Source organism: Bombina bombina, chromosome 2 (assembly GCF_027579735.1).
Source record: "Bombina bombina isolate aBomBom1 chromosome 2, aBomBom1.pri, whole genome shotgun sequence".
Taxonomy (NCBI): Eukaryota; Metazoa; Chordata; class Amphibia; order Anura; family Bombinatoridae; genus Bombina; species Bombina bombina.
The window spans coordinates 595,072,850-595,085,872 of NC_069500.1; the positions used below are offsets into that span (position 1 = coordinate 595,072,850).

The 13,023-nt window shown below is 36.7% G+C and overlaps 1 protein-coding gene across 1 annotated transcript in view; it reads left to right on the forward strand.

Annotated features, from left to right (window-relative positions):
- Positions 1-13,023, forward strand: part of ALDH1A1 (aldehyde dehydrogenase 1 family member A1) — a 111,585-nt gene that overhangs the window by 50,972 nt on the left and 47,590 nt on the right. Inside the window, exons 6-9 of the mRNA XM_053702502.1 lie at positions 6,267-6,395; positions 11,261-11,374; positions 12,134-12,236; positions 12,666-12,850. Of these exons, the coding sequence (XP_053558477.1) occupies positions 6,267-6,395; positions 11,261-11,374; positions 12,134-12,236; positions 12,666-12,850 (531 nt within the window). The remainder of the gene's footprint in view (positions 1-6,266; positions 6,396-11,260; positions 11,375-12,133; positions 12,237-12,665; positions 12,851-13,023) is intronic.

Genomic DNA, 13,023 nt, shown 5'->3' on the forward strand with positions numbered 1-13,023 from the left:
AGGGGGAGCTATATGGACAGCTCTGCTGTGTGCTTTCTTTGCCACTTCCTGTTGGGAAGGAGAATATCTCACAAGTAAAGGATGAATCTGTGGACTGGATACACCTTACAAGAGAAATAAAAATGGTTTAAAAAGGCTATCACGCCTTTCCTATTTATGCCAGGCTACAATATCAAAATAAATTTAAAAAAATTATCTTCATAATAGCATTTCCACGCCACTCGACTTCAGATCTTTGTGAGGTTCAGGTAGCGTGCATATTACAAGTTGAAAGTAATTATTTTTGGCTTGCGCACCATCAAGTGACACGCAAAGGCCTGCAGTTAGAATATTGTGACCACGTTAACATACTCCCCATAGACTTCAATAGAGCAAGAAAAGTGGAAAAAACACCAATACTAGCGAGCTAACCCTAATCGCCATAAGCCTCTTACTCTAATAACCCATAAACTGCCACATAGCCCACTGCAAAGTACCTCACTACACTATTAACCCCTAAACTGCCAAACACCCACATCACAAAGTACCCGCTACACTAATAACCCCTAAACCTCCTCACACCTCCACTTCACAAAATACCCACTACACTATTAACCGTTAAACAGCTACACACACCACATCGCAACATACCCGATACAGTATTAACCCCTAAAATGCCACACACCCACATTGCAAAGTACTTGCTGCAGTATTAACTTATATGACACACACCCTTAACCTAACAACCACTAAGTTACCCCCAAAAAAACTAACTTTACATGAAAAAAACTCTGAAATGACATGAAAAAACAAAAACCACCATTACAGAAAATAAAAAACTACCATTACAAAAAAAAACAAGTTTCCAAAAATAGAAAAAACAGTTATGCCTATTCTGAAACTAAAGCCCCACGTAAAATAAAATAACATATACTAAAACTAAACGAAACTATAGCAATAGACCTGAAAAGGTTTTTTTGTAGGGCATTGCCCTAATGTGATTTAGCTCCTTTTCACAAAAATAAATACTACCCCATTCTAGTAACCCCCCCATCCACCCCCCAAAAAAAGGCTATATAAAAAAGTACACTAAAAATTGCCCTGAAAAGTGCATTTGGTTGGGCATTGCCCTTTGAAGGACATTTATATATTTTTCTGCCCAAAAAAACAAACAACACCCCCCCCAAAAAAAACTACCACTACAGAAAATAGAAAAACCTACCATTACAAAAAAAAACTATAAACACCACTTAAAAAAACAACCCACCCCAAAATGAAAAACCTATACTAACACTAAACTAAACTATAGTAAAACAATAATAATAATAATAAACCCCTATTATAAATAATAATAATAATAATAATAAAACCCATGAAAAAGTTTGTAGGGCATTGCATAAAGTGATTTAGCTCTTTTTCAATAAATAATAACCCATTTATGACAAGTAATACTCCACCCCCCTAAAAAGGCTATCTATAAAACTACTCTAAAACTTGCCCCAAGAAGGGCATTTGGTTGGGCATTAGCTCTTTTTCTGGCCAAAAAAAAACAGTTCTAAAAAATAAAACCCACCCAAAAAAATCCTAAGTGGCGTTGGCAGTATTCTGTCTTCATCCCAGTGGCGGTCTTCTATCTTTGTTTATTAAAACCCTATGACCTCTAGGGAGAGAGGGGGGATTGGGGGTTTGTGCCCTTAGGACCTATTGAAACAAAACCTGAGTGTTAACAGTAGGTAGTGCCTTATGCCAAATAATTAGAATTATTAATAAGGAGAGGGACAGGAAAAGAGAGGCATATTGGGCACACTTATAAGGGTCAAAACCAGTGCTATATTGCTGTGTGGTGTGTCGTGTGTTGATTTAAAACTTAACTTTTATATCAATTTAAATAAAAAAGAATTGTGGAAATTTCCACCAGTGAGTGTGTAAAATATTATTAAAATTGTGTCCGAGTGATCCTCGGTACGCAAAAGCTCCTCTCAATTGTGATACAGTGATCAGTCTGTATCACACTGTCCTGTTTGGGTAATACGTTCTATAAGATAGATACAGATATCTTTAACTTAACTATTATTCACGACAGAGGTATATGCCAAAACCATAAGTTGGTGTAAGAATAACACACGCTAATTGTTGATTTCAACCACTGTTTAATTTATATAAAAGTATAATGATACTACAGTATCGTTTTTTATGCTTTTATTCAAAGCGATATTATATCAAGTGCAGTGTTATCTATAAATATTAGTGACTTGGAAATTGTGCACAGACAATTAGGTTCTGGTGATTTATAATGAGGTTATGGTGAACACCTGTATATCCAACTGATTTTAAACAAAAGATAAGTCAGAGTTTCTCTTATATATAGATGTACTGTCTGAACTTCCGTTTTTAAAAAAATTCGGTTAGAGGTTTATACAGGAAAACGTATATTACAGCGGTTATACCAAGTCAAGTTTCCCTTAATACAGTCTTATATGTATCCACAGCCTAAATTATATGCAATTATATAGTGAGGCTAAAAATAGCCAAAGCTATTGAATTATAGGCTATAGATGTCGCTTAAGTAAGTAAGCGCTGAAATTGTACTTGACCACTATAGCTACCTAGGTTCAAATGGCACTTAAAGTAATCTATCCATAGCGATAGCCTAAAGTTAAACAGTATGCTCCACAAAGGATGTGGCTAACTAAGCCTAATTCAATATTGTATGTAGGCTAATACTTGCTATGGTTGATTAACTAGTTTTAAAGTTTTTAAGTTAAAGCAAAAAGTGCCTAAAAGAGGCCAACAATTATTATTATACCAAACGGACTATATGAGAGGAGCAGTGCGAACGTTTGGTATAATAATAATTGTTGGCCTCTTTTAGGCACTTTTTGCTTTAACTTAAAAACTTTAAAAATCTTAAAACTAGTTAATCAACCATAGCAAGTATTAGCCTACATACAATATTGAATTAGGCTTAGTTAGCCACATCCTTTGTGGAGCATACTGTTTAACTTTAGGCTATCGCTATGGATAGATTACTTTAAGTGCCATTTGAACCTAGGTAGCTATAGTGGTCAAGTACAATTTCAGCGCTTACTTACTTAAGCGACATCTATAGCCTATAATTCAATAGCTTTGGCTATTTTTAGCCTCACTATATAATTGCATATAATTTAGGCTGTGGATACATATAAGACTGTATTAAGGGAAACTTGACTTGGTATAACCGCTGTAATATACGTTTTCCTGTATAAACCTCTAACCGAATTTTTTTTAAAAACGAAGTTCAGACAGTACATCTATATATAAGAGAAACTCTGACTTATCTTTTGTTTAAAATCAGTCGGATATACAGGTGTTCACCATAACCTCATTATAAATCACCAGAACCTAATTGTCTGTGCACAATTTCCAAGTCACTAATATTTATAGATAACACTGCACTTGATATAATATCGCTTGGAATAAAAGCATAAAAAACGATACTGTAGTATCATTATACTTTTATATAAATTAAACAGTGGTTGGAATCAACAATTAGCGTGTGTTATTCTTACACCAACTTATGGTTTTGGCATATACCTCTGTCGTGAATAATAGTTAAGTTAAAGATATCTGTATCTATCTTATAGAACTTATTACCCAAACAGGACAGTGTGATACAGACTGATCACTGTATCACAATTGAGAGGAGCTTTTGCGTACCGAGGATCACTCGGACACAATTTTAATAATATTTTACACACTCACTGGTGGAAATTTCCACAATTCTTTTTTATTTAAATTGATATAAAAGTTAAGTTTTAAATCAACACACGACACACCACACAGCAATATAGCACTGGTTTTGACCCTTATAAGTGTGCCCAATATGCCTCTCTTTTCCTGTCCCTCTCCTTATTAATAGGTCTTCTATCTTTATCCATCTTCTTCTCTTTGGATCTTCCGTCCTCGGTGTCTTCAGCATGTGGTCACCCTCCGCTAACTGAATTTCGAATGCGAGGTACCCTCCTTATATAGGGGTACCCTTGCATTCCTATTGGCTGATTTAATTTTCAAATTCAAATCAGCCAATAGAATGAAAGCTTTTTCTATTGCCTGATTTGAATTAGAAAATTAAAATAAGCCAATAGGAATGCAATGGTACCCATATATAAAGGGGTTCCCTCATTTTCAAAATACAGTGTGCAACAGGTGACCACATGAAGAGGACGTCAGGGATGGAAGAGCCGAACAAAAGAAGATGGATGAAGATAGATGACTGCCACCAGGATGAAGCAACAGAATGAGATACACACTGATTGTAACTTGTCCCTTTAATCGCTTGTCTGGGGTGACCTCCATAATGCTATTTCTGTTCTGACTCACTGCTAAAACATAGCCTACCCCTGCTGGCAAGACCTGCTTTAGTTCCATGCCAGGAAGTGGCTCTGTCCTTAAGGTCTTAATGAAGGATGACATACCCTGTACGTTGTCCTTTGTAAAGGGGTTAGGTATATTAAATTGCGCCTTGTAGTCAGACAAAAAATGTTGCACCTATTTTTCCATTTAGTTAGCTACTACATGTGTCATGACTACATGAATTTTGTTATATTTGTTTACAGCAGTATAATTGCTTTTGCCTAATTTTTTAACAACACTGTACCACATTTACCCCAATGAGGAGAGAAAAATACTAGTTGTACTAATCCACTCAATGATAAATAATGACAAAATATTTATTGTTTTATGCATCCTTAAGATAAACATCATCATATGTTCTCAAATGCAGTGTGGCATAGCAGTCTTATTTTTTAGCAGTGTAACCAACTGTTTGTTTATCCTACAAATTTGGTCTTTGCACTGCCCTAGACAAAGGGAAACCAGATGCCCCCCCCCCCACCCCATTCTCCCCACCTGTTAGAAATTTAGCTCATACTTAGCTCATAATTTTTTTCACAACTGCAAACCTGTGATGCATGGACAAAATTACACTATACAAGCAGGGATCTTTAATTTGTTATAAATTTAAATATTAGAAAGATAATATACCATAGAACTATTTTCTAACACCCCCGAAAATCCTGCTGCCCTAGGGCAGTGATTTTCAACCTTTTTTTTGCCGTGGCACACTTTTTTACATTAAAAAATCCTGCGGCACACCACCATCCCAAAATTTTACAAAATCACAAATTGTAGCCTAATACAGTATGTATATATATATATATATATATATATATATATATACACACACACACTGTACTGTGCTGTCATGCCATGCCTCCTACAAACTATACATGACATATTGGGGCCTATCTATCAAACTCCGGATAGAGCTTGAGGCCCCGTGTTTCTGGCGAGCCTAGAGGCTCGCCAGAAACAGCAGTTATGAAGCAGCGGTCTAAAGACCACTGCTCCATAAACTGTCCGCCTGCTCTGAGCAGGCGGACAGACATCGCCACAATTCAACCTGATCGAGTACGATCGGGTTGATTGACACCCCCTGCTGGCGGCCCATTGGCTGCGAGTCTGCAGGGGGCGGCATTGCACCAGCAGCTCTTGTGAGCTGCTGGTGCAATGCTGAATACGGCGAGCGTATTGCTCTCCGTATTCAGCGAGGTCTGGCGCACCTGATCCGCACTGTCGGATCAGGTCTGCCAGACTTTGTTAAATAGGGGCCATTGACATTCATTCACAAACAATCATAATGATTGCCTGTGAATGAATGTCAATATGTCATGGTTGTAAATGATGCCTGATGAGCCTGTCACATACCTCACAATATTTCAAAATTTGAAAGAGGGACACCCCCGCTGGCTGGAACAGTTCTGGAGGAGGAGCAAAGCTGCCCCAGCATTCATGGGGGATTGAAGTGTCACGACGTGTAGAGTCGGCCCTAGACACATGTTGTGGTGGGTGGGGGTTCCTTGCAAGTGTGAACACGGTTGGGGGAGCGAGCTGCCACTATGCTGTTACCCTCAGTCATCATCTCACTCAAATTAAAAAAAAAGGCCCAGAATAAAAAACAAGCAAAATTTAAAAAATATGTCACACTGTTGTCAGTCTGCCACGGCACACCTGAGGATCTCTCACGGCACACTGGTTGAAAAACACTGCCCTAGGGAACAGGTGATAGGTTTAATCTAATATAGTTACAGATTGTATAGGCACATCAGTGATATAACATGTATCACACATATGTTTAAATATATGAAAGATATCCAAAATAAAGATGATGAAAACATTATTAACAATATTATATTTAATGAAATAGCACATTAGGTCACTTTCATGTGAGGTTTCATTTTTTTTTCTAGTGGAACTTCCCTCTGGTAATGTTTGCATGGAAAATTGCACCTGCACTCTCCTGTGGGAACACAGTTGTCATCAAACCAGCAGAACAAACCCCACTGAGTGCTCTGTATATGGGATCATTAGTAGTAGAGGTAAGCCTGTTTATTTTTTTTACCAAACAAAAGTTTACCCTAAATTTTTCTCCCCTTTAAAGGGACACTCAAGTCAAAATTAAACTTACATTATTCAGATAGAGCATGTAATTTTAAACAACTTTCCAATTTACTTCCATTAAAAAAAAGCACAGTCTTTTTATATTCAAACTTTTTGAGTCACCAGCTCCTACTGAGCATGTGCAAGAATTCACAGAATAAGCGTAAATGCATTTGTGATTGGCTGATGGCTGTCACATGGTACAGGGGGAGTGGAAATAGACATAACTTTAAAAATAGACAGAAAAAAACTACTATTCATTTGAAGTTCAGACTAAGTGCTATTGCATTGTCTTGTTATCTTGTATTTGTTGATTATGCAAATATACTGTGTTGACTGGTCCTTTAATTTTTTCCCAATAATCCATTTTACCTGCTGGAGTGTATTAAATTGTTTACAAATAGCTCCTTTCCCTTTATTTCAACATCTGAAATAACTGGTTTTGCTTGTGGTAACCCTACCTATACTGAATGTTTCTATACTTCCTGTGGGAAGTAGACAAGATGGTAGGCAAGATAAGTAATAAAATGTTAATTTACAATTGCTTTGTCTAAGTATTGGGATTTGGTATACAAACAGAGATAAGATAAGAAAGTATTCGTGTGTACCTAAAGTGATTACATAAGGAGATCTGATTTCCCTGCAAGCTGATGGGTTGTGGTTTCAAAAAAACCCCCCAGCAATTTCACATACAAAACTAAACCTAGAGAAAAAAATTCTCAAAAAAAAAGTTGATAAATATTGCTTTCATGAAATTGATATTTGCGCTCCACTGAGTAATACCAGCTTACGCTAATGTGTGCTGATATTAAATGTTGACAGCAATGAGAATGTAAGTTCACGTTCACATTGCAGGGAAGCATTGTGCTCACGAGAGCGGGCTTCCATAGGCTCCAATAGGAGCCTTGTTCTGATGCCATCAGAGACGGTACAGAGCCTAAGTACAGCGAAGGGGGTATGTAGCGCAGCAATGATAAAAATATTAAATATATATATATATGTATATGATTATATATATATTTATTTATGTGTTGCTTTGTGTATTTACATATATTAACACATAATTATATATGAATATAAGCATATACATATATATTTACTGGTAACACACAGTCCCATAGACCACAATGTAAAGGCACTTTTCAGTGCAGTTTTTAACACCCCATTCATGACAACTTTACCCCCAAAATACTGCCTAGTGCAGTAGTTTTATTAAAAAATAAAGATACTAACATTTATTTATTTTTTATTATAATTTTTATTGAGGTAAACAAAAATATAATAGTACATAATAACCACGTACATGAGTCCTCAACCCATAAGGTCAGAATATAGTAGTATACAAAATGAGTCTTACAGCAAGCATTGCTAAAAGCATTAATATGAGGCATAGATAATACAAAATAATTCAGTATTCTATCGTTGTAAAATAACCTATGTGGTTAGGATGGGTAATAATCAAAACTCTTATTTTTAGCATAAATAGGTGCGTATTGGCCCTGTAATCATACTGGCATATGTAAATTATAACATATAGGGTCATATTTGGACCCTTAAACTATATTTGTACTAACACATTAATATAATTTGTTAACTTAGGAGCCCTATATACAAAACAAGCAAAAAGGATAGCAATAAATTTAGGGGCTTATGGAGCTCACCCTCCTTCTGCATTAAATTGCAATGTCATATAAATTATCTCAAGGGAGGTGATATGGAAAGGGTCTGGAGGTAAATATACTGGGGTAGTGGGGCATTATGCATGGACTGCTGATCCTTTACTGAAGATGCGGACTTAAGTGAGAGTCTCCAACTCTACATATATCTTGCTTAAACTAAATGTATTCAGTAAGTCTTAACGGCTAACTGTTAGCTGTACCTTAGCATCTATTCATCCCTTAACAAACAGCCTGGAAAAAAAATAAGTCACCAGGAGCCTGAGATTGAGACCTCTTCCAAATATATCATAGTCTTAATGGATCAGATAGGGAATTACTCAAATGTATAGGTTTAGGATATAGGGGTACTATACACTGTGTCAGGAGCTTATAATTGCATATAGATCACACCTATAAACATATAGTGTAAATATTTGTGTCCCCTCGGCCGCAGGGGGCACATTGCTATGATCATGGAAAACAGTAATGTTAAAGGAGTCCTCAAATACAGTAGAAGGTAGTGTGGATAACTAGTAGGGGAAACTTAGTTGCTATCTAACTAAAATCAAAATTTAACATCTCTACTGAGGCCATATCAGAATGTTAAGCGTAATAATCCCTTCCGAGTCACTACAAACCTTTTGCAAAGAATACATAGTAATCACTGAAAATCCCATACCCAGGGTAACAGACTGCTCACTGAAGTCCATGCGCCTTTGCATAATAACATCCACACAGAGATATATAATTGTAACTGATCGCTAATTGCAGCCAACTAAACATAACAAGCAAGATAGGAGGTACACTTTGTCCACTATAAGGGAGGGAATACCTACAGTAGATATAACAGAGAAAAACATTAAAGTCTGAATGACCCTTATACCAGTCCACATGCAGTCACCAATGGGTTACCCAATTCCGACTTTCTCAGGCAGAAACCTGCATCCTGTTCTGATGAGAGAGTTCAGCTCGTTGGACCAAGGTAGGTATAGCAAAATTTTATTGCAGGGCTGCATGTCAGTTACTTCAACTGCATCGGAACAAAACAGCCATAGTAGGATCAAAGGATCTTGGCTCAACTGTTTATGTGAGTGACCGGCGCTCTCCTCTGTGCAGGGCAGCCAAACAAATAATTGGGGTGTCATGGTCGGGCAGCCAGGGCCCCTCTCTCACAACCACAGCCCAGCAGGCAGGGTGCTTAAATAATCATGAGGATCGCTCTGTGTGAGTAATGATTTGCCGGATAAATAATCTACTTGGGCTACCGCCCGTGTCTCCGGATCAGCCGCTCTCCACGTGGTCGGGTTGTCCCATGGCGTCTCATTGCGTTCAGGCTCCCACTCCCGCTGCTCTGATAGTAATGGTGCATCTGTAGGTAATTGCCAACGATCCAGGGATTGGATCTCATTGGGTTTAGTAATCTTTCCCAAACGCTCAAGCTGCTGAATTAGCTCCACTTTGAGATCTGCAAAGAGAGTTTGTAATACTTGCTGGATATCTTCCATGCTGAATAGCATTGAAAACCAGATAGAGTACCCCTAATAGGTCCTAGATATAGAACAAGGGCTTGGAGCAGCGTTAGTATCTGCGTACTTTTAAACCTTAAACAGGTACTGGGGGGGGGTAGATGAAGGTCCAGGCCGCAGCAAGGCCTTCGCTGTGCACCTCCTCTATTATGGTCTGCTGGGCTGAATTGTGGTGGAAAAAAAAATATAGATCTGTTCCTCAAATGTTGAAATGAACAATACCACTCAGGGAAGCTGTAAATCATGTGTCGGTTAGGCAATAAACAGCGGATTTAATTGCACTAAATCACAGCCTATGTTGAAAGCAGCCATCTTGGTCGATGGTCGGACACGCCCCCCAGATACTAACATTTTTATTTTTTAATAAAATAGGCTACACTCTATGTTGGGGGCATTTGTGACACATTTATAAATTATGATCTCTGGTTAATTTTATAAGTGCTAATTGCTACCGCAAGCTAGGCTGGTTATTTATCACGCACCTGCAATAGATTAGCGCTCCACTTGTAATCTAGCCCAAAGTATACTGTTCTTTTAAATAGGCATAAAAGTAAAATTCCATACATAAATACTATATATCAAGAATTAAAGGGCCAACAAATGCCTTGGAATTGTAATATAAAATTGTTATGTGTCATTACACAACTTTACAATATACAGTATTTATTTATTGTCCCCCTTTATGTATTTTAACTGTTAAAGCATGAAATGCAAAGTACAGACTTTACAAGCCTACTCCTACTACATATCTGCCCCTAACTAGCATCAGCAGAGGTTTTCAGATAACAAACGCACCATTTGCCTTATTTGGAGTAGTCATTCTGGGCTTTATTCCACAGACAGCAAAGCCACTGTCATAAAGATAGTTAGTTTAAAATGCATTGGTTTTATTTGATAAATCCAATTACAAACAGATATGAAGTAGACAGGCTTGAGAAGTCAGCATTTTGCATTTCAAGTTCTGAAAATTAGAAATGACTAATTTTTCAGAGCAAAAATTCAAGAACGGGGGGGCAAAATAAATAATAAAAAAAACATTGCAAAGTTGTTTCATTATTAATATTTTTTTTTTTTTTATAAATATCTCAAGGTGTTTACTGTCCTTTTCCGTCCTTAAAACAAGTAGTACATCAGCTAGCCTATAATCTTCTTCATTGTATCTTCTAAATGCTCACACTGTTGTAAAACAAGCAATCCCCTTACCCCCCCTCTCTCTCTCTCTCTCTCTCTCTCTCTCTCACAGTATCCATCATAATCACTTATATTGTAAATTCCCTGGGAGGTGGCCCTGTTCCTATATCAGTATGTTTATTTTTTGTTTTGTTTGTTCTTGTGATATATTTACTGTATCCTTGTATAGTGTTCTGGAATTCGATTTTATATATGTTACAGGTAAAGTCAGATATCCGGGTAATCCTAGGATTACCCGCGTAAAACGGGCATTACCCAAGCGGCAGTGGGTAAAGCCTGATGTACTGTAATTCACACACACACAGAGACTTTGTGGGTGTTTATATATATATATATATATATAATGTATATAAAGTACACTATTTATAGCAATACTGAACTATAATGACACAGATATACATGATATAATATTAATCATTTTTGTTTTAGGCAGGATTTCCTCCTGGAGTTGTGAATATTGTGCCTGGGTATGGACCTACAGCAGGTGCAGCCATATCTTATCATTTGGATGTGAATAAAGTGGCTTTCACTGGTTCTACTGAGGTACATCAAATATCTCCCTCTTTTGTCTCCCACTACCACATCAATTGTAAGCTCTCTAGGGAGCGTAATCCTTACATCCTAGTCTCTCTTCCCTGTCTTGTCTCTATTTATTTATTCTACTACCATACAGTATTGCAAAATATGTAGTAAGTAAAAGTAAATAACATAGGGCTCCATTTATCAAGCTGTGATTTCAGCTTCAGAGTCCCAGTGATGCAGGCTTGCACACTAATAAAGACGTAGCAATGGTAACTGCCGGCTGCAAATGCAGTCTGTTTGCCCAGATGCCAGGCAGACAAGTTCCAGGGAGCAAACCTTGTCTGCCTGTCATTTAATAAATGACGACTATGTCAAATATGTAGGCTGACCATATTGCCGCTTTAAGAAGGAACACATATGAAAAATACATATGTGAGGGTTCTTATACAAAACCATTTCTTTAAACAGCCCTGAAAACAGCCCTGACATATGTATTTTTCATATGTGTCCCTTTTTAAAGCGGCAATATGGTCAGCCTACAAATATGTAATAATAATTAAACATTAAAGCCACATCTGAAGAGGTTTCATTCCAAAACCCATTATTGTAAATATTGTAAATAGTCTTATTAGCCTCTTATTTTTTAAAAGATACACTTAATTTTTGCTTTTGTCTTATAATTACTATTTCATTTATGTGGTAATATGCCTATCCATCTGGTTATTATTTAAATGGAAACATATTAGATGTGTGATAAATGTTTTGTTTTCTATTTTATAGGTTGGTAAACTGATAAAAGAAGCAGCTGGAAAAACTAATCTTAAAAGGGTTACATTGGAGCTTGGCGGAAAAAGTCCCAACATTATTTTTGCAGATGCTGACTGTTAGTAGAAATTAACTTCTTAACACTTAAAATAAATAGATTTATTAAAATAATGTACCTTTATATTTCTAAACCTTTTATACTAATAGAACAAAAATAGTTAAAAAGACTAATATTTTTTATGTATGTAAAAGATGAAAAAAATATATATACAGTTTAATTAAAGCACTTTTATGTGCATGAAAGATGCATTTTTAATATCCTTTGAAGGGTGCATATAGAGTAATCTGAGCATGTGTATGAACGACAAGGAATCATGAAACTGATTGTAGCATTTGGTATTTAATCAGCAGCTACTTTAAAAGGTATATAACGCTCAAAATGAATGTTTAGAATTCTATTATTCAATAAAACACTAGTGAACATAAAAGGTTAAAAAACAAGATAATTGCAGATATTCTCATTAATGCAGGTTATGTTTGCCTTTAGTGGACAATGCAGTAGAACAGGCCCATCATGGTCTGTTCTATCATCAGGGCCAGTGCTGCATAGCTGGATCCAGGATTTTTGTGGAAGAGCCAATCTATGAGGAATTTGTGAGAAGGAGCGTTGAGAAAGCCAAGAGCCGCGTGCTGGGAGATCCACTTACTCCAGGAGTACAACAGGGCCCACAGGTGATTTTTTAACTACATTGAAATATCACTATGCATTATTATTCACATATTTAATATAAGTGAATACAATTTTCCTTGAGAGTAGTGGATATATAGATATTTTATGTTAAATGGAGTGGGTCTCAGACAATGCTAGTGAGCTCTTTATCTTTACTAAACCTGATATATTAAAA